Source organism: Macaca mulatta, chromosome 7 (assembly GCF_049350105.2).
Source record: "Macaca mulatta isolate MMU2019108-1 chromosome 7, T2T-MMU8v2.0, whole genome shotgun sequence".
NCBI lineage: Eukaryota > Metazoa > Chordata > Mammalia > Primates > Cercopithecidae > Macaca > Macaca mulatta.
In genome coordinates, this window is record NC_133412.1 from 105,693,315 (window position 1) to 105,720,062 (window position 26,748).

At 38.4% G+C, this 26,748-nt stretch overlaps 1 protein-coding gene across 2 annotated transcripts in view; it reads left to right on the forward strand.

The window, feature by feature from the left end:
* Positions 1-26,748, forward strand: part of AKAP6 (A-kinase anchoring protein 6) — a 526,643-nt gene that overhangs the window by 268,240 nt on the left and 231,655 nt on the right. For both annotated transcript variants that reach the window (XM_015143518.3, XM_077940883.1), the window contains exons 6-7: positions 10,485-10,581; positions 11,682-11,845. In XM_015143518.3, the coding sequence (XP_014999004.3) occupies positions 10,485-10,581; positions 11,682-11,845 (261 nt within the window). The remainder of the gene's footprint in view (positions 1-10,484; positions 10,582-11,681; positions 11,846-26,748) is intronic.

The following is a 26,748-nucleotide window of genomic DNA, read 5'->3' on the forward strand; positions in this document are numbered from 1 at the left end:
GCCCTCCTGTCTCTACCTCTGCTCCATTTTTCATTGCTTGAAGTTAAGAGATGACAGAGTTTTCTTTTTCCCACTTCCTGGTGCCCGTCTCTCCCAGCATCTCCATAGGTAGCCAATGCCCCAGCAAGTTAAGCTTCACAAGACCAGCAGCTGTCATTTGGCTGTGCTGCTCAGCTAATGAGAGCAGTGGATCAAACTTCAAAAGCACGAGCTATGAGAGTTTCACTGGACTGCCCCCACCTCCCTCAGCCTTGATGAACAGGCTGGTGGCCTTACAGGGGCTTTGAAGTCCCATTTGCTTGTCCCCCTTGATTCCCACCAGTTTAAGGGTAGTCGCAGAGAGTTTAGTGGGAACTGGCAACATTCTTCTCTTTGGGGGACTTGGAATACCACTTAACTCCCAGCCTTGAGTTTCTTCCTTTGGTGGCACAGGGCTGAAAGGGTCTTTCAGAAATTTATAGCATGCAGGCATTTTGAGGTTGGTATGTGGGAATGGTAGTGTAGGAGGCTCATTTTGGACATATGAAAGTCTTGGACTACATTCCTTTACTCATGTAACTCTAATTTTGTGTGCATCTGGGAGACAAATAGTGTTATCTTCCCTTTTCTGTTAAATAGGACTCCTGCACTGTTTCAAGCACCTGGGAATGTACTTTTGCCTGTCTCAGTTTAAGGATTCTTGGGCCATAATACCCAGTAGTTATTGTTTTGAAAATTGTTAGTGCCCATTTTACTAATTTATTCCTTTATTTTTCTCTTTAGGAAATAATGACTGTTTTTAATTAGAATGTCAGGGAAACACTGCATTTATTAAGCACTTCCTATTTACGGCAGTATTATACTAAGCATTGAAGAGAAGGTTTACAGACAAGCCTCACACTGTAAGGGTCCATGCACAGGTTGAAGGACACCGTGCATGGATGAGAGACTCACATGAGCCCGAGTGTGGTCACCTACCATCTCTCTCCATGTGTAGATTCATGAGCTTATCCTACTTCTCTACTGCATTACGTGGAATTTTGGAATCTTGAAATAATTCACCTGATATAAATAATATGAAGTTAAACTTCCAGATCTTTACATTAGCCAGAAAAATGCCTATTATGTATCTATAGGGTTGTTGTGAAGGTGAAATAAACATGTTTTATGTGAGGATGAGGATGCTTTTATCATTTGGGGGAATCTTCCTTGGAGACCCAGGAACATTTGGCGTGAGAAGCTTGGGTGTTCTTAGATGAGTTGAAATTCTCCCTGCCCACCCTCCCCTCAGCTGTTGTCTTGATGCTGTCACCTACTTGAGGGACGGCTTTTGTCTCTGTGGTGTCTCCCCCAACTCCCAGTCTTGCACATGCATGATAGGTATTAAAAGTATCTGCTAAGGCCGGGCGCAGTGCTCACAGTGGTTGCAGTGAGCCAAGATTGCACCACTGCACTCCAGCCTGGGCGGCTGAGCAAGACTCCGTCTCAGAAACAAACAAACAAAAACAAAACAAAAAAAACAAACAAAATCTGCTAAGTGAATGAATGAGCATTTATAAAAGCAGTGTTAGAATCACTGTGGGCAACAGATTCTAACGAATGTTATAAATCATCAAACGATAACTGAGCATGTCTGCAAGTTATTTCCTCTACCATTTACAAATCAAAATGGACTTGTCACAGGACTTTCTAGGTATTGTTTGGTATATTTGTGACAAGAAAAACATCTACAGAGGGAAAAATAGGAATGTTTTCTTCTGTTTTCAGGATGCAATTTATCGCCTTTGGCAAAAAACACCAGGAATGTTTTCTCAGATAAAATGTTAACTCAGATATTTGAATGTTTTTTAATTTCAGAGGTAAATGTTACTGTTTCAAAATATGAAGACAGTTTGACTAGACAGGATGTTAATGACTTGACATTACAAAATTTATTAAATTTATTTTTAAAGTGGTTTAGTTCCCCCTCTCAAATGCATGAAGCATATGGGAGTTGGAATAGATCTGCCCCAGGCTGCCAAACAAATTTTTAATGGAACTGGAGTCCTTCAGGGATTGTCCTAAATCCACATAATATTCTTAAGTCCTGGTGTTTGCACTGGGACCTGTATATTAGCAGCTGTACGTGTGAATAATATACTTATATCAATCCATCACTCTCGTGAATCCACATCTGTAGGGGCTGCTGCACGTCAATTATTCCACCTCAGGGAGTAGAGAAATATTTGGGCCAGCATTGACCTCCTTTTCAATCAGGGCCTCCAAACAGTGTGTTCTGGAAGTCAAATGGTCCCTTTAGACAGAACCCCTGTTTGGGAATCCATTTGGCCTAATGTGGCCATGCTGGGAAGTGAATGTGATTACCTGTGTCAGGTGTGGAGATGGCATCCAGAGACGCAAATGAAAATGCTGTCACTTGAAGCCACCATCAACATTCAGGATCTCTCCCATCTATCTAATTCTTGCATAACATATTAGCCAGTCTATCAGAAAAGAACGTCAGATTCAGTAAGATGCATCTACTTTGCACCAAAAAAAAAAACAAAAAAAAAACTGTTTGTTTGAAATATATTGTAACTTGTTTGAAGAGCTAAATTCACTTTCAAATTCTTGGAAATGTTTTTATTGTCTGAGGTTTCAGGAAGAAACTCTCCTCAGGAAGAAGGAGGATTTTTTGTCTTCATATCTCAGTATCTTCTCTCTTTTTTTTTTTCCAAAAGGAAAACAAAGATTTTATAATGCTTATCTTTTTGATCAAAAACCTGGAACATCTTTCTCAAGAGTACAGAGTTCTGTTTTTTTTTTAAAGCTTCTGCTTTTATACCTAGAGGTGTGTTACAGATTGTCATAACTGATAAATCAATGACAAATGTAGCCACTTCATTTTGTTGGGGAAATAGACAATTGTGGTAGCGGCTGACCATTTATTTAATTATGTGGTAAGTACCACATGACGAGAGGGCAAAGTTAATTGATGATTTGGGCTATCTCAGCCAGGGTACAGTTTACATGGCAATTACGCTGGGATCATCTAACTGTAATTGGCAAGTAATTTTGTAAGTGAAGGAACATGACAGCTCATTTACATGGTGTTCACTGAGTAAAATTTGGGGACATTTATCAACTACTTCCAAGTGAAGAGTGATTGTACCAGTGTCTCCCAAAATGCCACAAGCTGTTTAAAAGCTACGTGGGGAGATTTGTGGTACAAATCTCCATGCATTCATTTCCCTGAACATTTGTTAGTTATGTGCTGTGTGCCAGGCACTGTCCTAGACACTGAGGATACAAAAATGAGTAAAATAAAGAGTTCTACTCTCAAGGAACTCTTGTATGCAAAACAGACACATCAATAATTTTAACACAACGTAGTAAGTGAAGGTTTGAACTCTGCACAAGTACCGTGGGTGCCAAGGGTGGGGAAACCAGTTGGGTCGAAGATGGTCAGGGAGAGCTTGCTAGAGAAGGTCACACCTGAGATGAATCTTAAAGGATGCGCAGGGCTTTTCAAGGGGAAGAGCTTGCCAGGCAGAAGTGCCAGCCAGAGTAGAATCGGAGTAGCAAGACAGCTGGTGTGAGCTGGAAACTTTAAGCAATCCAGGCACATTTCAAGGCAGATATGTGGCCTGTGAAGTTGAGTTGGCTGGGGTCTCAGAGGGCCCTGTAGGTCATGCTCAGGGCCTGGATCTTATTCTCCACCCTGGCAAGCCATTGGAGAGTCTTAATGTCAGAGTTGTTTTGTAGGAAGGTCATTTTGCATAATAAAACCACTTGCATTATTGCAATATGCCAGGCTCCATTCTGCATGTATCAAGGCATTTCATCCTCACAACAACCCCATAAAGTGGGCATTAACATTTCCCCTCATCTATAGATGAAGTAACTGAGTACACAGAGGTTGGCCAAAGCTACACAGTGGGCGATGGAGGAGTCAGGATTTGAACCCAGGCTGTCCAGCTCCAGAGCCCTTGCTTGTCAACAGTCCCGTTCTACACCATGTCATAATTCCCTTGACACAGCTGACTGCAATTCCTTGTTTACATAGTGTCCCCCGCCTCCACCCCAGCACACGTACGCACGCACACACACACACACACACACACACACACACACACACACACACACATATGACTGTGAGTTCTGTGAGAGCAGGGACCATGTCTGTCTTCTTTATAGCCATATCCTTCAAGCTTAAGACACCATCTGCACCTTCATAGGCATACAACAAATAAGGAGTAAGTCTAGTTTTGAGGAGGGCTGTGATTCTAGTTAACCTGGCAAGGGATGACAATGAAAGCCTTAATCTAAGGCAGTGTTAGTCAATATGGAGAGATGAAGAAGCGGAAATAAATGGTCAGGGCTTGCTGATTGATTGGATGTGTGGATTTTGTTGGAATATTCTCACAGTGCTTCTGATTTCCAACCCATACACTGGAGGGATGACTTGGCAAAAGAATGCGAAGCAGTGGGAAGCTTACACTGTTCTTCACAGAGTTCTTAAATTCCTGAGAAGAAATGTTGCGGACTCAGGATGAGACCTTAGAAGAGACTTCCCTTGAGGTGGTTAAAAATAGAAGGGACACATCTGCCTGGGATGGTTGAGAGACAGAGCTGCCCTTGGGTAGATGAGTGGTTAGATAGCCTTTGGGATTCTTCCCCTTTTGAACATTCTCTGATTTAAAATAAATCAAAATTCTCCCAAGCTGCCTATGCTTAACTGCCTGGCTTAGAGAAGGTAAAACCAAAGTGTTCAAGGGCTGGGAAATATTGAGTCCAAATGCCTGGATGATAAATAAGGAAACAGAAGCCCTGATGGGTTAAATGACTCATCCAAGGGCACACACTTGAGGCAACAGGAATACCCAATCATTGGATTCTCAGTCTGGGCTTACTCTTCCCCATGTCTCATACAGCAGCATTTATGTTTTAGAGAGTCCTCTGTGCGCAGACCTTTGCTGGGTAGAAGCATACGGCAAAGGAAACCTGGTGTCTGCCCTTGAGGAATTCAGAGAACCTCAACAATAAAGAACCCTTATCACCTGAAAATGTCACAAAGTACCATCTATTACATAGAATATTTGGAAAATAGAGAAAATGAATTTTAAAATTCATAATAATTTTTTTAGTCTCACTCATTGCCTGGCACTGCTTTAATGCTTTATATTTATTATCTCCAATTCTCAGTGTTTCAATGCTTTACATTCATTATCTCTAAGTCTCACAGCCACCTAGAAGTTAGATAGTATTATTTCCATTTTATATTTTAGAAAACTAAAGCACCCAGAGCTTGTTCCCTAAGATCAGACCATGGTAACTCCAAGTTCAACCCTGTACAAATTATGTTAACATTTTGTTGTGTTTTTTTTGCAGTCTTTTTCTAAGTACTAAGACTATTTACTTATACATATGTAATTTTATCATAGATACAATTTGGAATCTTCATTTTTTGTGGCATGATCTATGTATTGTCCATGTGATTGCTTAGTCTTCATTTTGATGGCTATCTAATGTCTTATCAAGTTTTCAGGAGGTTCTTAAATGCTTACTCATAGAAATCTTCCAATTCTTGGTATATGTGGCATTTTAAAGATATATTTTGAGGACAGGTACATCTGCCCATCCTCTGTGGATGGCATTGTGGAGAGGAGAAGAGAAACTACTCGGAGGATCATGGCTTTCTTCTCCCCCAGGAGCCCCTCTGAGAATGGAGAGTGGTTCTGGGCACAGCTCAGAGTGGAGCCTGGGCAGAGATGGCCTGAGGCAGATAGCAGGTGACTTTTCAAGCCTTGGCTTTTCTGGCTGAACACACATTCTTCCTCCTGCCCTTGTAAAAAGGCAAGTTTTCTTTTTCTTAGGGTAGTAAAAATCTTTTGTGTGAAGAAAAAGTGTCGTCAAGTGTCTTATTCATCAGCATATATACCATCTCTTTAAAATGACAGTGGGAGTAAAAGTTCATCAGTTCAATATGTCTTTCACATTTGGAGACTCCTGACTAATAACCTCTGGTATTTATCATCAGAACAGCCAAAGAACTAAATTCTGGCACATGCTTCTCTCACGCACTGAGAGAAACTTAAAAAGACAGAAGATTTTGTCCATTTTTTTCTTCTATTCACTTAGAAGGAAAAGCATACCTTTTTTAATTAAAAAAAATATGAGCATGCAGAAACATCTGGCCTGTATTACCACAGCAGCTTCCTAAATGGCTTCCTTGTCTCCAGTCTGCCCTTTTAAAATCAACACTATATGCAATAGCTAGAAAGATTTCTAGATCACAGATTTGCACCAGCCACTCTCCCATGTCACTGGCATATTCTTCCATCACTCTTTCATGGTTCTTGGGGTCAAGTCCTGTGTAGCCATAGCTGCTGTCTTTCTTGCTTGCATCCTGCCCTAGCCACACTGAGCTGCTTGTGGCTCCCTGCTTCATACTATAATGTAAGAGTATCTTCAGGCCCATGTACAAATCAGTTCTTTCTCCACAAGCTCCCTGCTAGGCTCTGCTGAACCTGGATCCCAGCATGGGCTCCCACAACCCCTATCCAGCACTTATACAGACTATAAAAATCCGTCTTGTTTGTATTTTATTTTATTTTAAAGGCAGAGTCTTGCTCTATTGCCCAGGCTGGAGTGCAGTGGTACGATCATAGCTCACTCCTGGGCTCAGGCAGTCTTCCCACCTCAGCTTTCCGAGTAGCTAGGACTATATGTGCGTGCCACCACACCCAGCTAATTTAGCCTTGTTTTTACTTGGCCAGCGTAATTCTTAAATAATTTTTTTTTAAAAAAAACCTTGAATCCCATTGGTCAAGGCATATCACCGTTTAGTTTGCTTAAGGCCCCACCACTCTGTGTTATGCACTAAACCCTAATTACATATTTATTCTTTGCTGGGTCTTGTAAAGCTACCTGTTTTCTTATCTCCTTTACATAATAGAATATAAACTGTTTGAGGATAAGGATTGTATATTGTTAACTTTTGTATCTATAGGCTTGACAAATACTACTCAATAAATATTTATTATATGAATTTATGCCTTGTGAAAAAACAAAACTTAGGCCAGAAAATAATCTAACTCTTTTTGTCCTTTCTACTTATTCATGAACATCACAAGACTAATGGAACTCAGTGGACCTGGCAAAAACTAACAATATTTCCATCAGGTGATCGAAAGTCTGTGTTCATGATTTGATACTGCTAAGATTGAACCACTCTGGACATTTAAGCCTTTGAATGTGCTTATGATCTTTCCCACTTTTTCTTGTACCAGGATATCTGTTTGCGTCACGGCATATATTTCCTTGGTTTTATGTCCACGTGACTATCAAACTGGGCTATTCAGAAATATGAGTGAAAAGGATTAGATATTTTATCTGCTTTGCAAATCTGATCATGACCAAAGTACAATCAGTGGGAATACTCAAAGTTTGTTCCTGCCAATAAGTAGTACATCCAGATATATGCAAGCTGGTGATGCTAGAGGTTATAGTAATAGAAATGCCCATTGGTGAATCTTTGATAATCCTGTGCTTGTTTCAGTCATTGTGTTTTTCCATTTCCTTAGTTATTCTCTTCTAGTCATTTGTCTACGCATTGCTTTAAAGATGCTAAAAAGATCTGGTGTCATCCAGGAAGCAGATTACTCATATTTATGGAATTTCATATAATCAGTGCCATAGGACTATGGTAACTGCCTATGGCAATGTTCTTGCCATAAATTCATTCTTCAGAGAATGCTCTGCATTTTCAGGGAGTGCTATGGATATTGTAGAGGGACTGTACACCATAGGGCATTGCTGAAGAATGGAAATGTGCTCAAGTATCAAGTTTAAGGAAAGAACAGCAACAAAAAAATAAAACCTTTCATCTAAGCTTCCTTCCCTTGGGAAAAGGTGGGGGCAAAATGGAGAGAGCTTATTATAGAATCCTTTAGCAGCCAGAAATTTCATTGACAATTTTGTTAATGTGCCTGCTCGTCTGCCTTCTCAGAGGCTCATTGTGAATTCCTTAGTTGATATTATTAATGGTTAATGGGTGCACCTGAAAATCAAGCAATATTGTACCATTTGGGTAACAGTTATGTTAAATGGTTCTTTTCTACAGCATCAAGCTTATCAGATTATCTTTTTCCTAATAATGAATACCTCATCTTTTCCAATTTCCTAATCAAATGCTTCCATGTCATCTTGAAGCATAGCCAGTTCCAGCTGCATCTATTCTATACTCTTGGCTTCAATTATATCAAATTATTCAACCACTTATGGTTCCTTAGATTCCCATTTGCTCTGAGACATAGACCTCATGCACCTCTTTGGAAGCTCATGATTACCAACTATTCAAAACAGGTCTATTGTAAGTAAACAGTGAATCAAAGAGAGCCCTAGGCTAAATTTACAGTTATGAGAAAATGTCTACAATAAGTTTCTTCCTAAATTTTGGTGCTCTTGGGTGATCTTAGGTGTTCTCTTTACCCTGTCCCTGCTCCCTAAAACACACATGTATCTCATTCTGCATGGCATTGCTTCAGAGTTGAGGATGTCCGTGGCAGTGGCAAAAAGTAAGTGCAGTCATGTTTTGACTATAAATAACAAGCATTTAATTTTTCATAGGTAATATATAGTTTGGATTGATCAGAAGCATGAGGTTTCCCATACATTACCATGTTTTATTTTATTCAACCAGGTACCTGTAGCTAAAAGAGGACAGTACAAGAAATGGTGAACAGCCTTGGGGAAACCTGATATTGTCATTTTCTGTTATATTGGCTGCTGAAACTTTATTGTATCTTATGCCTCTAGTCAGATTAAATGATTCATCATTCTGGACTCATCTTTTAACAATGACTTACAATTATAATAACTTATAATTCTTATCTTTATACTTCATGGCTTGATCTGCATATCTCTATCTCCTTCATTTCTAGGTTCTTTTGATCATTGTTTCAGTATTCTGAACTTTAAAAAGATCCATTTTCTCTGCTGAGAAAAAGAGAGTTCGGACTCACCACTGACCACCCAGGATGATTCAGGCTACACTTCATTCTCCTAGTAACATGTTCAGTTGCCCTTTGGGGCCGGAGGCCATGCTTTATACTCTTAAATCTCTATTGCCCAGCACAGTGTATGGAATGGGCACAGTACATGGTTTCTAAGTGAATGAATGAACCTGAATACCTAATTTCACAATTTATGATTGATTTACTTCTTTAATCCAAAATTATATTCTACCTGGAACTGTATCATTTCAAACTTCTATCAGATATTCTTAATACCAAGTACAGTGCAGTGTGCAGTGCAGACCTTCTCAATAAATGTTTAGTGAGAGCAAAACATATATATTTTGGAGACTCATCATGGAGAAGCCAAAATTTGGCCACACAGCATTTCAAAATCCATGCTGGTTCCAATTAGTCAAGGAATGAATTTTCACCCCCCAAATTAACCATTGGTTCAATAGATTGGTTAGTGTGATTACTCTCCACTGGACCTCCTATGGTTGGAATGCCTTATGAGATTCCAGAGATGGAAAAATCTTTGGAAAGTCATCTATGTTTCTTGAAATATTTAAATGGAAACCTTCCCCTTCAGAGTGTTACTGTTCAACGGATATCCACAATTCATGCAAACATCTATTGAGCAACTTGAATGTGACATGAATTGGGGATAAATGTAAAACTGGCAATTTTTCAAATTACTTATAATTTCATAGCCAAGGATAGAAATAAAGCAGCATATAGTAAGATAAATTTTACAGTAGAAGCAGATATAAGGAGCAGAGAGTGGGGAGTAATTAATTCCACATAAAGCATTAGGGAAGACACCCTGAAAGAAATGACTCTGAGTTAGATTTCAACTATGACAGCAGTTTTTGTCTTCTGGATAACTATCATGAGTGAAAAATGCCTGATTGTGCTTGATGTATTCGTTTATAAGGCAGTGTCATATTTTAGGTAATAAACTTTTAAAAAGCAAAGATCTGAAAGACATTTAACTCCTCAGTGCGGCACCGGAATCTGCCACTGTATTCTTTGTTGTGTGATATCTGAGAAACAGAGCTGAATCAAACCCTACTATATTAATGGGTTTATATATGTACACATAAGGCTAATATATTTTATGCTGCCAATTTTTTATGGTTTCATAAATAGTGCTATCACTAACATTTCTAAAAAATGAAGAAAAGAGCTCATATGTGCTAGTAGAAATTCAGTATATTTTATAGAACACTGCTACTCTTGATATAGCCTACGGGATGTGACTTTTCATAAAAACCTAATGAATTTCTAGGTTTGTCAGCTGTTTCCAAACAGATGCACTCAGCTAATCTAATGGAAACATTTTGAGCCCAGATCCCAAATATCAATAGCTTTTAGTATTGCAAATTAGTTTGTCTATTGGGTAAATTGGGCTGTGTGGTTCTTGATAAAAAGTAGCAAGTAATTTTATATGGATGTTTTATGTGTAACTGCCTTGCCAGGGTTTGATGCTCATATTTTTCCTTGCAGAGTTTTAAGTTGAATGTAGACAGTCATTGTGCTCTCAAGGAAGCTGTGGAGGAGGAAGGACACCAACTTCTTGAGCTTATTGCATCTCACAAAGCAGGTAAATCCTCCTGAAATATTGCAAGTCTTTATGTCTCCAGACTATTAAGAATGAAGAAGCATTGCTGTAAATTACTGCATATATTCACTTCCTTATGTATTATTAATATTTACATTATCAGATTGACCTTCAGGATTTATAAATGTTTCATATACTGCATACAATGCTGTGATACTTATAAGATGAAATACTGCCTCCAAATGGTCTGTTCATTTTATTTTGGGCTTGCTCTTCGCCTGAGTTTCAGTTGAAATTACATTCTTGAAAACTCCACATTGACATGCTTTTTGATGTAGGTGCTCTGGAAATAACATTAAGATAATGAATGAGAACTGTATATATAGTTATAATGCATACGCATTAGGGTACTTATAGATATCATTACAGATATAAGGCAAGCAGTCTAAATTATTTCCCTGCCACTTCACACACATGAACATCTTGCAGAGTTTTTGGCCTTCAACCAATTCTTACCCCAGTATTAATATATTTATAAGGAACAGATAATAAATAAAAAATAATTTTGTCATTTGGTTATACTTATCCTGATAATAGAAGACCATAAGACAGGATGGATGACTTACAGTTTGGCTCTAGGTTTGAGCTTAGCAAAGCTAAACAGGAAAAAGATAGTATTAATTGGATTTGCTAATGTTAAAGACTGCTGTCTTAATTCTGGCCTATTTACTGTATTTCTCATTGAATTGACTTTACCTAGTTCCGTAGATGTTTTTTATCATTATGAAGTCTCTACACAGATACACACAGAGCGTTTTATTTGGAATGTGAAACTGTAATGTTACTAATTTTTATACATTGTGATTTTTGTTCCTCATGTATTTTTTTTAAGTCAATATACTGAGTAAGTCAGTTTCCAAGCCAGAGATTTATGTGGTTATCACATTTTTGTGTCCTTATACCTCCTGTCAAGAATTGCCTGTTTCTATTCTGAGTGACAAATGTTGATATGGCAGGTGATGGTAATGGTCACTTAAAAATATTTATATTGTTTAAAATAGCCATCTAATTTACTAAATAAAAATAATGAGCAAAGATTCATTCAGGCCCACAACTTCTGCTTTCCCCTCCTTTTGGAGAAGGACTGAAGGACATGCTGCGGATGATTGCAAGTCAATGGAAGGAGCTGCAGAGGCAAATCAAACGGCAGCACAGCTGGATTCTCAGGGCTCTGGATACCATCAAAGCCGAGATACTGGCTACTGATGTGTCTGTGGAGGATGAGGAAGGGACTGGAAGCCCTAAGGTAAGTGGCTTGAAGTTTTCCTTATTTCCTCTCATTTCTGTCTTCTTTTGAACTAGGCACCACTGAAGTTTTCTTTCCAACCCTAAGGCTTTTTGTTTCTACTGGGTAAACTTTATATATCTCTCTCTATATATAAACAAAATGAAATGGCTTAGTTTAAAACAATAAAGCCTTCAACTTCCAAGTTTTCCAGGAAGAGATCTTTTTTTGAAAAGTGGCAGAGAAGGAGGGGGACAGTACTTTAGGGGTGAGAGAAAGGGAGACATAAAACATTTAGTAAACAAAACATAAAGCATCTTTAACATGAATAATCAGAATGGTTTTAAATTGTTTTGTTGCAACTATAAATCACTATAATCAGTGCAATCACTCAGCTCTGACATCCATTAGCCGCTTGGTTACAGCAAATTAACAAAGAAGAGAGAAAGTGATTCATTATCTCATTCCTGTTAATGACTATCAGATGCATTGCCTAATTAGGGGATGGTCATTGTAGTGGGAAGAAGGTCATATGCTTTGCTACAAATCTTTTTGCTCCGAGTGTAAGTTCTCCATAATGGTACATGCACCGAATACAACAAGTACTTTAAAAATGAGTATTGACGTGTTTTGGTTGTTCATTTTAGATGTCCAAAATAACCCATAAAACATATGCAATTGAACTTTAAATGAGGCACCTTTTAATATAGACTGGCACTGTTCTAAAGGTATCTTTGGACTCATAATGTGGAAAATAATGTTATTAATTTGATATTTTCATGTAATCACTCCTTTCTTTTGCATCTGTGAAAACCAGCCTCATAATAAATCCAGAATAAAACGTATTGTAACATGGGGGAAACAGATTTAAGAGTTCATGGTTTTTATTCCTGGCTTGGACAAAGTAAGTAAATCATCATCAAATCACATTTATTCAGCATCCATGTAGATTGGCATTGTACTAAATGTATACAAAGCAAGTTAAAAAACACTTTGCCCTCTTAGACTCACATTTTTAAATGCAGGCAGAGGAGAAACCCATCCAGCCCTGCAATGTTGAGACCCATGCAGCCAGTGAAAAGCTGAATTTACGGCTTTTGAATCTCAAACAACACCTTTAACTTATTTGTTGGAAACAGAGGATAGAATGATGAGCTCAGTTTCACTTAAAGAAGGCTCCATGAAGAAGGTCACATTTCAGGAAATATTTAAAGGAAGGAGGAGAGGTGACTTGGCACATGAGCACATATTTTAGGAAGTGATGTGATGAAAGGATCAAAGCTGGAACTAATAATATGGAATGGAGAGTATATTTGGCAGATTTCTCAGGGCAGACTTGGAGCTATTTTAAGGAGTAGGCTGTAGGGAGAAGTTCACTGGGCTAATGCTTTGGCTGTGTGTGGAAGTGGGGAGAGGAAAGATGAAGAGAAATGACACAGTTAAAAACTTGTTGTAGGAGGCGGAGGCAGGAGGATCACATGAGATCAGGAGTTTGAGACCAGCCTGAGTAACATAGCAAGACTTTATCTCTGCAAAAAGTAAAAGATGAGCCAGGCATGGTGGCATGCACCTACAGTCCTAGTTACTCAGGAGGCTGAGGCAGGAGGATTGCTTGAGCCCAGGAATTGAAGGCTGCAGGGAGCTAGGATCACAGCACTGCACTCCAACCTGGGCAACAGAGAGAGACCCTGTCTCTAAAAAACAAGTCAAAAATCTTCATTTTAGCTGGGTGTGGTGACACGCGCCTATAATCTAAGCTACTCAGGAGGCTGAGTTGGGAAAATCACTTTAAAAAATCTTCATTGTATTTTGTTTATTTAACAAGAATACAGTGAGTGCCTACTTTTAAAAAGCTATCCTGTATTGGCTACATTTTACATGCCAGATGCTATTCTATAGCATTTCTGTATTATGTCTTTTAATTATCATGACAAATTTTTAAAGTGGCCCTATTTTAATCCCCGATGGAGAAAAGGGGGTGCAAAGAGAGGTTAGGTAACTTCCTTAAGGTCACACAGCTGCTGAGTAGCAGAGCTGGGAGCCCTTTGATCGCAGAGCCCATGTTCATCACCACCTAGCTTACTGCCTTTCACTGGCACTGCTCGGGGCCAAGTGTGGGACGAGGCATTAGAGATGAACAATTGGCTTCAGTGCCTGTCTCATGAAGCTTGTGGTGAGGTGTAGGAAACAGACTTTAATAACCCATGTCTTTACAGATTGTGATGTGCTATGAAAGAAAAGAAAAGAGAGGCACAAGAGGTTGGGCCAGCAGAAGTGATTTAGATTAGGGCATCAGGGAGCCAACAGGCCAGTGTGGTTAGAAAGAGAAGTGTGCAAGGGAAGCTGGGTTCCCTGTTGTTGTACAAGGGGAGGCTTTTGGAGTAAGAAGAGAAATGACATCATCGCATTGCGCTATAAAAACCTCTTACTGGCTATGGTATGGGATATAAGTGGGTGGGGTGGGGTGAGTGGGGGTAGGGTGGGAGCATGCCAAAGTGGACTACAGAGATAGCGCAATGACCTAAATTAATGAAAGAGCTATGTTGGAAATGAGTACATTCACCAGCGCCAGTTTGAAATGGACGCTTTGAAATCAGCTTATTGTTTAAGGAGGCATTGAGACAGAATGAAGTTGATAACCCAGTGAGAAGGAGTAAGTGTTATCAAAGAGAAGCCTTGTTAGCGTTTCTCAAAAAGAGGACCTACCTACCCAGGCTCTTCCTCAGACCATACCAGAACCTCATGGGTGGGGCCCTGGAATCTGCATTCCAATAAGCTCTTGGAGAACCTCTATAATAGGCACTAGGAAGACCCTTTTCCTGCAGGGACTACATGATCCTCATCCAAAATGAATAAGAGAATGTCTGTTGCATTGTTACTTATAGTAGCAAACAATTGGCATCAACTGAAATGTTTAAAATAAGAATGGTTTGATTAAATTATGCTAAATTTCATTCTAATGAAATGTTATGGTTATATAACCATAAAAATCATGTTTTAGAAGAGAATTGGAAATATTGGAGGATACCTATGATATACAATTATATATTTTTGAATGTCTTTGAATTTTCCAAACCTCTCAATGAGCAAGAATTATTATAAATAAAAAATAAGAATACATTTAAAAGTATAAGAATTAAAAAGTGATAAGAGGTAAAATAGGTGACATTGAGCTGAGGGACTTGAGATATGAATTTAAATATCAAGAAGAAAAAGAAATACATCTGGTTCTTAATGATTAAGGTGCCTTACTTCTTAAGAGAAAACCAAGCAAAAACCCTCCACTTACATTATTCCAAAGGCGAAAATACCTTGAATCACATCAGTTTACCAAGAATAACATTCATGTTTTCCTTTTTAATAGTATTTCTATTCCAGAGCATTTTCATGTCACATTATATGCACAGCATAGTGCATCTAAAAGCAGCTGCAAGGAGAGGCTTTTGTAGGTATGTGCAGATGCAGAAGTTGAGGGAGGCTCTGAGAGTTTGAGATCTTGACATGATTGAGTCAGCAAAACCCCAGGCCTCTACCTCCCAACTAGTTCTCTCTCCACAATCTTGGCTGAATTTTCTCTGGAAAAATGAACTCATCCATACTCAAGGATGAATTTGAAATCAATTTAACACAAAATATATTTCTTAATTTAAGCTTAAGAAACTATGAAAAAATCAGAATGTTCATGCTTTCTATTTATTTAATATTTAGGAACTGCTTCTTTTACTCCCTTGGGCAAACACATATAATAATAATAATAGAAAGGCTCAGATTCTGAAGCCAGACTGCTTGAGTTCAGTGACTGGCACTTACTAGCTGTGTGTTCCTGGGAAAATTATTTAACTTCCCTGTGCCTCTGTTTTCTCATTTATAAAATAGAGGTAAGATAATATCCACCTCAAAGGGTTGTGATACAGATTTAAAAGAGCTGACACACCTGAAGTGCTTAGAACAGTGCCTGGCACGCAGTAAATCCTAAGCAGGAGTAAACACACGACTTCATTTTCTTGTTTTATTTTATTTAGAGTTTTGGGTACATGTGCAGGATGTGCAAGTTTGTTACATAGGTAAACATGTGCCATAGTGATTTGCTGCACCTATGAACCCATCACCTAGGTATTAAGCCCAGCTTGCATTAGCTTTTTTTCCTGATGCTCTCCCTCCACCTGTCCCCTCGCTGACAGGCCCCAGTGTGTGTTGTTTCCCTCCCTGGATCTGTGTGTTCACATTGTTCAGCTCCCACTTATAAGTAAGAACATGTGGTGTTTGGTTTTCTGTTCCCGTGTTAGCTTGCTGAGGATAGTGGACAAGCTTTCATTTTCTAGAGATGAATAAATAATTATAATAAATAATAGGTTATAAATAATAAACAGATATTAAATGGATCTGATAAATACTCTGATACAGATAGGAGCAAAGTGCTATAAATACACTGAGAAGGAAATAACTAAACCTACCTTGGGCTATTAAAGAACAATTTACAGGGAGGCATTCATGTTTTAAATGAAAGATAGACAGGATTTTTGCCAAGGTGAAAATAATGGGCAGCGAGAATAGCACATACCAAGATAGAGAGGTGTGAAAACTGTGGTGTGGCTGGAACCTGGGCCCTTGTTGCAGATGATGAGTAGGCCAGCCTGCCACAGTCTGCACCAAGACACAACAATGTAACAAAAAACGATCCTTAATGATCAGTGATTTGATAATAATTCCTCCTATGTCTCTATTAATATAATCCAAGCCAGAGTGAGGTCTCTATACAGAATAAACCTAAACATACTGTTTAAGCCAAAATTTTTATTGTTATATTGCAATAAATAGAGCAAGCTTAAATAGGTTTCCCTGAAGTTCTCCATGACTAAAAGCTGGATTTGGCTTCTTAGCCATTATGTCAGCCCTCTTTCCATGACGTGACCTTGCACAGGTCATGTACAAATTGTGCCGTGAAATGCATCTCCAAGCACAGCAGTTATGATCATCTATTTCATCTTAGACCTAAAGAGGAACTAAAATTAAAACATGATAAAAAAAATAACTCTAGAATTCATCTTAGGTTTACTTCAGAAGCTACTGGGAGCTTGAGAAGCATAATAGAAAATCTAAGGAATATATCTAGGGGGTATTTTTCTTTTTTTACCTTGTTTGAGAGACTGCAGAAAAGGACTTGGTTTTAGAAATCTTGTAAAGAGGGAGGATAGGAGGAAATTCAAAGACTCTGGGAAACTTCTCCCCTAGGACTTGGCAGCATACCTTATTTGTTGTATTTCATTTTTTAAAAAAGTGTTTTCTCAGGACTGTGAGATCTTTTATACATGGAAATAGAGAATAGAATTCACCAGTTCTAGAAATAGAGCTTCAGCAGTCACATCAAATAATTGAAAATATGCTTATAATTATATATTTTTACTTTAAGATAGATTGGTGAAAGTTTATCACCTTAGATTAGGCTTTCAGTATGTTCAATTTTTTAATGGTCTACAACTGAAGGGATTTCAAAACATAGTGAATGACACCTAACAAAAGCTACATTTTTTTGACCTTTCAAGGCAAAAAACAAAAATTCTGAAAGCAAGAAAGCATCTTTAAATTTTATACATTGCCTCCTTTAAACTATTCTTATCTTCTCTTTCTTTATTTTTCACTTATAAAGCATGCATTATTACAGGTGTCTTAGAATGGAGACCAGGATTTCCCCATATGACCTTATCCAACTTTGCATACTGAACGCATGCAACAACAGTTCCTTCACCCCTTTTAAAGAAACAGATAAGTTTCCAGAACAAAGAATATTTGAAGATTTATTGTAAATTCAGAAAACTTTACAGCTACTACAAGGGTGACCTAGCCTGAGTCCCAACCAACATCTTCATTTCTTTAGTGAAAGGAGACAGAGAGTTAGCTGCTTTGAACTCTAGGATTGTGCTCATTTTATCTGCCTTCTTTGAGGCTCTTAGATTGAAGTCATCTTCCTTTGGAAATGGATATCAGACTATGAAGGTCATCAATGTTATCTGTTCAACAATAACAGAAGAGTAAGCTTAAGGATATTCCTTATATATGTTTGCTCAGCCCTATGAATGAAAGTGTTAGATATTGGCTGATAATTTACATCTATGTGGCCTTTGACTTGGGTATATTGCTTACAATATACCCATTTGACCTTTCTTTAGATGTCAAGAGAGGGCAAGTCCAGTGTTAGCATGTGTTTTTGTTTGTTTACCAGATGCCCAAGTCTTAACCCAGTATCTATGCTAATGAATTATGGATAACTTTCTTTAACTGAAGGGATATAAAGGAGTCAATCTGGGGAGCTTCTTGGCAAGATGTTTTCTCTGTATTTTACGGCATCTCTCGGGTAATAGCGCAACTGGCTAATATTTTCTTAGAATAGAACTTGATCCTGATTTTTCCACAGCATTGGTGAGACAAAGTATTGGGTCTACATTCTTTTCTTTTCTGGCTCAGAAGCTCATGGAGTTAGCATGTTCCTTAATATAAGATCTTCAGAAAGAGCACTAATACAATCAATGGGAATTGCGTTTATGTGTTGTCAGTCCCACATATACTGATGCACACATTTATAAGGAACTGCTTGAGACACTTTGCTGTCTTCCTCATGCAAACGAGAGCGCAGGTATATGTTATCGAAAGAAACCAGAAATGATCTAGTAAGATTAAATTGTGCCTAAAGTAATAGAAAGGAAAACAACAGGCAAAGGCCTGGCCATTATTTATTGAGTGCCAACAGAGAACTCTGCACTCTGCCCAGTGCCAGGCCAGACATGAGAGAAGACATGCTTTTCTGCTTAGTGGTCTTATCATTTCAGTGTAAGCACATAGTGTAACATCTTGTCTAAGGTACTTTGGGCTATCTTAGATCTAGAATAATAGATTACCTAAGATTCAGATCATCTTAATTAGGATGTTGGCAGACTGAAATGGAATGGAGTTCTTGATGCAAGCAAATGAGTATACATACATTACCAATTCCACCTCTTCTGTGCAGAAATCTTTCTAAAAGCCAGTATCCGATGTGGTTCCTTTCCTGCTGAACTATATAAACATAGTCCTGATTTGCAGTATCTAGGGAGAACTCTTTCTTCTACTGTGGATTTTTCAATAGCCCCTTTTTTTCGTTATCAGAAGGGCAACTTTTCTTCAAAAGTATTTTTTGAAAGACAGAAACAAAAGTGAGTCCTTCTTTGAAGATCAGTGTGGTTACTAAGTTTGTGATAGAATCCAATAAAAAATAGTTTCTCTAATCTCCTTGAGGCACTTAAATTTGCATATTATAAGATGTATGGGTGGATCTAAGATGAAGAATTTTTTAATGGTCTGCCACTCTCTTGAGATGACTCAAAAAATGGTTGGGAAAATAAAAATATATACTAGGTCAAAGGACAGCTAATGGTCATGGTCTGTATAGTGTATAAGAGCATAGCAGGCTGAGCGTGGTGGCTCATGCCTGTAATCCCAGCACTTTGGGAGGCTGAGGCGGGTGGATCATGAGGTCAGGAGTTCAAGACAAGCCTGGCCAATATGGTGAAACCCCCCTCTCTACTAAAAATATAAAAAATTAGCCAGGCATGGTGGCATGTGCCTGTAGTCCCAGCTACTCAGGAGGCTGAGGCAGAAGAATTGCTTGAGCCCGGGAGGCGGAGGTTGCAGTGAGCCGAGATTGTGCCACTGCACTCCAGCCTGGGTGACAGAGTAAGACTGTCTCAAAAAAAAAAAAAAAAAAAAAAGCATGTCTTATTTTGTTTTTCACACTATATTTCCATTGCTGATGGCCTTGAGAATGGAAACATTTGGCTCAGGAAGAATCTGGGAGTAAAATTCTTTGATGTCTCTAATCAACACAGGGAAAAGTCATTGACAGGAATAGGTAGCTTACTTTTTTCCTATTTAGTCCGAGAATGCCTGATCTCTGAATCTGCAATACCTAAAGTTGCAAAGATGCTTGGTATTGTTTACAAACTTACAGTCTGTGGAAAGCAGCCATTTTTATTGGCAGATCTCACATTTTGTAACTCAGTCTGATCAATTTTAAATATAGAGTAAACACATTAGAAGCACTTTGTGCTATATAGTGGAGGTCAAACATTTAAAAAAATCTATTAATATAAGTAAGCACAAAAAAAGAAGGCAAGATACAGAATTGCTTCTAAAAAACACTTTAAAACTAATAAGTACATTCTTTGAAAGTGTGAAACAATTACCTCAGTGTGTGACTTACACTTTTTCCTGGAATGTGTTGTTTCTGGCAGGGGAGCAGGCTGAGCCCGGGAGAGCCCTGCCTGCTAAAGGGATTACTCCGCTCTGGCTTTTGTGTTTATTGAGTCGCCTAGGCCTTCTTATTAAATGGCAGTTTTCAAATGTACACACATCTGCACTCGGCACCCTAAATACTCCAAATGCTTGTTTAACTTTTCTCACACCCAGAGTATCTCTCCCATCTAGTGTAGTCAAATGGCATTGAGTTGTCCACATTTTGCTTGTTCTTTCTCTTTGGAATTCAGTTGGAATATAGCCATTTATGCGGTTGTGATGCTACCAGAGATAGAGTGTTTTTTAAGGTACTGTACTGCTCTTTGCCACCAGTACTCAGAGAACATTCCCAGTCTTAGCTCCCACTGTGCCTAAATGAAGGTTTATGTTTCTCAGAAAACATTAACTAGATTGGAGGTCCTGCCAGGCAGAACTCAGGGACCATCTCACTGTAGGTTCCAGGCCATTTTGCATTGGATTGGGGCAGCAGCTTCTCATTTTTATACTCATTTGGCCTGCAGAGGCCAATAGTTGTTTAGCATTACCTCCAGCAGAGCTCAGCAAGGTCGTGGACCTCCCTGAGTGAGAAGAGAGAGAAGGAAAAAAGGAAGCCTAAATCAAGAGACTAAGACAAAAGAAAAGAGAGACTAGAAAGAAGAGAGAAGGAACAGAGGAGAAAGATTAAAGAAGGAAGCATGTGTCTAGTGAAATGTGGTAGAAGCTAAAAAACATTGCCTCAGCTGTCTTTAGAGGCATTTGTTCCACAGGCTGCCCAAGTCTGTTTCATGGACCTTAGTGTATTCATCAGGTCTCTCTCTGACACACACACACACATGCACACACATGTTCATTCCTTTCTCAGTCTCTGGAAATCAAAAGCAGAAAAACTTTGTTTAATTTTGACATCTTAGATATTATTGTATAACCATTGTGTGTGTGGGTGTGTTTATACAACATATTCTATTAATGGGGTTAGCACTCACCACGGGCTTACTATAGTTTAGGTTCATGTAAAGCCTTTTACCTGGGTTTGCTTATTCATTCTTCCCAACAATGCCAGGAGTCCTAACTCCTATTATTATTTTCCCTTTACTGACAACAACAACAACAACAAAAAACTTAGGTTCCAAATGCATTAGATAATCATTGAGACAGTCTTCTTAGACACCTTCTATAACAAGGGAAAGGACAAACTTCTTAGCCCATCATTTGATTCTAGCTGCTTAGTTAGGATTTGTGTCAATGTTTTATTTCTTAATTCTTCCAGTTTACTCACCCTTTTCCAAATATATTTTTCCTTTTCTTTGTTCTTTGCTCTTGCTTATGGCTTTTCTCATTCTCTCCATCTATACTGCTTTTATTCATCCTTAGAATAGATTAATATTTAAAATGTAACTACAACATGATGATGTAGCTCTGGACAGGATACTGTACCTCTCCTTGCTCACTGCCTAGTGGTGGAGAAAGATGTGCACAAATGTAGTTCTAAATTAAAGCAGACTGTGCGATAAATACAAGAGATACAAAAACTGGGGGAGGGAACATTATTTCAATCCGATGGGCTCTGGGAAGGCCTAAGAGAAGGTGGATTTTGTGGAGGTCTGTAATATTCAGCTAAATTGGTAATAGAAAGATGTTGGAGGGACAGCATTCCTGACATAGGAAATAGCATGGTCAAAAGTATGGAAAAGGGAAAATATGAGGGACATCGAAAGTGAACAGTGAATAGTTTGGCTTTTTGAGCATACAGTATCCATGTGTTTATGAGCAAGAGATGAGGACTTAGTGAAAGATAGATCCTGAAAAAGTTTGACTTATATACTGTACAGCTTTGGATATCAGGCTGAAGAGTTGTGTTTTACTGGTGTGCCCTGTGTGTTTTTGATGACTGAATTTGGTCATAGAAAACAGATGGCAAAGGTAGGATGAAAGAGGAAGGACTGAAAGTCAAGACAATGAATTAGAAAACTACTACAATAACTAAAGGCAGGCCGAGGCAAAGCAGTGGCTGTGATAATATAAGGAAAAAAGTAAGACTGATAGTCTGGAAGAAGAAATAATAGGATTTGGTATCTAGGGGATGGAGCCTGAGGGAAGAGTTAACAATGACTTAAAGGAATTGAGCATGAGCAGTTAGGAGAATGGTATTACCATTAACTGAGGTTGGACACATTTCGATAAGGAACAGCTTTGAAAGGGAAGATAATTAACTCTGTTTAGAACAGTGACCTTGATGCACAATTAATAAGAATATCTAGGTGTGTAACCTGGGCATAGATATTTTTGTAACCTCCCCAGGTGATTCTAAAGTACAGGAAAGTTTGCGAACAAAGATTTAGTAAGGAGGAGAAACCTGAAAAATCAATGCTATGTTCTTGTGTAACAGTTGAAAATGCAAGCCTGAAGCTCGGAGTAGAGGTCAGTGTTAAGGATGTAGATTTGGTAGTCCAAATAGAAATAATAGCTGTAACCTTGGAAGCTGATTTTAACAAGAGACTATTCTGTGAGAATAAAGTGCATGTGCAATAGAACTTTAAGGAAAGTCTAGGGTAACTGAGAGCCAGGATACCACACTAAAACTGGGGGTTAAGTGAGAATCTACATCCTCAGGAGTGACACTTTCACGCCCTGCTGCCCAGAATGCTGGCAGCCGGGGAGTAGTATTATAGCAGGTCAGAGGAACTCTTCATGGAGCAAGAGTGGACTTAGCATGTTTATAGACTGAAGAATAGGACTAATGAAAAAGGGAAACTTGGAGATAGTTTCAAGGACAGGAAAGATGAATAGTTATTGGTACAATGATTCAGATGAGGAGAGGAAGTGAATCAGTGGAGCTGTGATTTTCAGGAAAGGAGGATACATCTTCTGAGTTAGGACAGAAAGAGGGAAGGAAGCCAAAGAATTTAGAATGAAGACAAACTCAATGAGATTAGTCAGTGGAGCAATTATTTGAATAGAGGAAGGGTAGAAGCTGAGGAGGGACTAGAGAACAGAGTAGGAGTCAAATCCTTTCCTCTCAAAAGAGATTTCCTAAAATTTTCTAGTCCTGTTTGATCACTGTGCCCTCTAAACTTCTCATTTACTGTTTGTGCCATACATTTGGTGATTAATCTCACACAGCCTTGTAAAACACCATTTTCACTGTGGTTTTGAACTTCCATTTATATCTTTCATAATTAACTTTTCAGGTGATTACCATCCATCATGATCACAAACTCCTTGGGGCAGCAACTACATCCTAAGCTTTGTTTTACTCACTTTACACATTATTTGAGCTTTAAAATGTATTTTAGTTAATTTTATTTGATTATAACATCATGTTTAGTTATAATATCCTTTTTAAAGCCAAAGACAGAGCCCTACTTTATCGTCTCATCTTTCATAATTCTTTCTTTATTTTAGCTGTGTAAATCATGGCACAATCCCATCTTAACATCTGGTTCTTTCTTTCTACACTTCTCTCCATTTTCTTTGCTGCTTGTTTTTTTTGTTTGTTTTTTGTTTTGTAAATAAAGCAATCTTTAAATCAACTTTTAGAAGAGCCATTTCACCTATTTTTTCCCCAAATAACTAGGCATTTATTCCTTAAAAATATGTTTTTATTATAGTGTAAAATTATTATATTCATACTTCCTTGAGGCAGGTCTAGTTGGTTAATTATGTTAATGGATTGTTAGATTTTTTAAAACCTTCATTTAAACAGCCTTGCTGAAAGGATATACTCTGAGTTGCTTTTTTGAAAAACACTAAAACCATCTAATATGACTTGGTAGCTGACCAGCACACTGGTTGATGAAATTTGTAGTCCTTGCTCCAAAGCTCTCTAACAAGATTAGGTGAGATTGAACTTGAGAAGGTAAAGGTCTCTAAATTGACATAAATTCAAAGGGCAGAACTAGATCATACCACTATTTGAATCGCTATCAAAGTATAATTTCTGACATATTATATTTGGTCCATCGCAATTTGTATACATACACATCCTTCTAGGAAATGATGAATGAGGTTTAGCTAACATAATGTAGTTTATACACCTCTAGACATTTGTTGGAAATACATGATTGGGGAGCTCTCTTCTCTGTAAAATGACCTGGATTGCTTTTCTGGAACACAGCCTCTCTGTTTTATACTAGACACAAACACAGACACTCAGGCATTTTTTCCAAACCAGCTTGGTTGAATTTATTTCCCTGCTGTCTTTCATTTGATACCTCTTGTGTATACTCAAGCTATCATTAGATAGATGGGGAGCAAATACGGAATTCCACTGGATAGTTTCATCTGGCTAAAACCATTCATTTTTAAGGGAATTAGACCATTTCTAATGGGAAGTTTTGGTCCAGTTTTGAGACTAGAAAATGATTAGTTAAGCTTCATCAACATATTTGAACTTCCAGTGTTTGAACCTTCTGAAGTTTATTCATAACTTGAGGGGCTATGCATTGTGAATTATGAGGAATTTCAGAAAACTCCTCTGTCTCAGTTCTTTTCTTCTTTTCTGCCGCTCATCCCAAAGCCTTCATTTCTTTTCTAGCTGAAAGTAAGCTAATAATAGTATGATATAAACTTGTGATTCTGATGCTAAGCAGGCTCAATAGCATCAGTGATAATGACTGTTGTAGGGTAATGCCAACCTGCTTACTGTGTTGGAATTTTCCTCATTAAGACTTTGGAGGTTCTCTTACCTGGCCTGTTGTACACCTAGCAGGCACCTTCACACTGACCACCTTTTTTGATCACATGTTGTTCCTCTTCTTAACGAACTCTTCTGACAGCTGTATACACATGTTTAAAATAGCAGCTTTCTGGACCCCACTACCCATCTTTGTTCATGAAGTTCTCGGGACACAATGCTTTTTTCTCTCAAGTCAATTAGACTAAATATGACTGAACAGAAAACAAAATGTATTTTTCAAAATTATCATCAAATAGTGCTGCTACTAATTTTTGTTGCATTTTAGAGTGAAATCATCTCATTTCCTAGTGAGAACTTTTTAACTATTACTATTAATCAGTAATTGAAAATTTCCCCTCATTTTTGGTTGAAGGCTAAGAATTATTAACTGTATAATACAGGACAAAGAGGACAGTAATGTGAACAAAGATATCGCTGAATGAAAATAAATTTGATATTCCAAGTGTTTTTCTTCCTTGCTATTATTTTTGTATTTTTTCCAATTGTGTGATGGTTTTCAGTTGAAGTCCTGCCTCAGACCTTTGGCAAACAGCATCTTTTATCATTATCTACAGATACTTTTTGTCTCACGTATACACAAAAAGCTTAATGACTATGCTCCATTGGCTAATACACAAAAGGGAAATCAGGTAAAAGAGTTTGAAGATGAAATCTCTGGAAAGTCTGCATTTTAAGCAGACTTTCTCTCATAACAGTCTTCTATCAATGAATGCCTTGAAATAGAAGCTCTTGTTTTGTGTAATTTTCCAAGGCAATCAATAGTTCTTTCTTCTCATAAGTGGTAAAATTTGATATTAGTAAGTATAGATATACTTCTCATAAAAGGGAGTGTGTTGGGGATGTTGCACTAATGATACAATCAGCAACAGCAGTATCAGATAATGTTTATTAAGCTTAATTTGGCAGGCATTGTGGACTGCCTAGCCAATATCCATTTTCCTCCTTTGTCCTAACAGCACCACTTGTTTTGTCCACATACTACTTTCTTTCATGGTGTGTGGTTCAGGTGAAGTGGGCCCTATTCCCAGCCCAGCCAGAGAATCACAGTTAGTCTATGAGGCAACCATAAGGGCTCCCTTTGCATAGCTACTTGATGTACTTCTGGCCAGTGAGATATAAAGAGAGTCTATGGGGCTTTGGGAAAGGTTTTCTTTCTTTTGAAAAAGAGATAAACAAGGCTGGGCACAGTGACTCATGCCTGTAATCCCAGCACTTTGGGAGGCCAAGGCGGGCGGATCACGAGGTCAAGAGATCGAGACCATCCTGGCCAACATGGTGAAACTCTGTCTCCACTAAAAATACAAAAATAGCTGGGCGTGGTGGTACACACCTGCAGTCCTAGCTACTTGGGAGGCTGAGGCAGGAGAATCACTTGAATCCAGGCAGTGGAGGTTGCAGTGAGCTGAGATCATGCCACTGCACTCCAGCCTGGTGACAGAGCAAGACTCTATCTCAACAAAAAAAAAAAGATAAGAAGAAAATGTTCCCTTTCAAGCTCTGGATGCTTTCACAAGGGCAAGAAGCTGAGGTGCTATCGCCATTTTGTAACTATAAATGGAGCTAGGTCAAGGATAATGCTTAATATGCCAAGGATGGCAGAGGAGAAAGATGTTTATTGAACAGCTGAATGAACCAACTCTTGAGATGTTTGACCTTCGGCACTTTTTATAAGTTCCTTCTTTTTTTTTTTTTTTAACCTTCCTCTAGTTGGAGCTGAAATTTTCTGTTATTAGGGACAAAAACATTCTGTCTTAATGAAATATTGTAGTCTGTTGAGTGTTATATAATTTGAATATTTCTCTACCTTTTGAATCTCACAATACTTCCTTTTACATGTTTCCCCCAATGCTAAACCATTACTTTTTTTTTTTTTTTTTTTTTTTCTTTGAGACGGAGTCTTCCTCTATCACCCAGGCTGGAGTGCGGTGGCGTGATCTCTGCTCACTGCAAGCTCTGCCTCCCG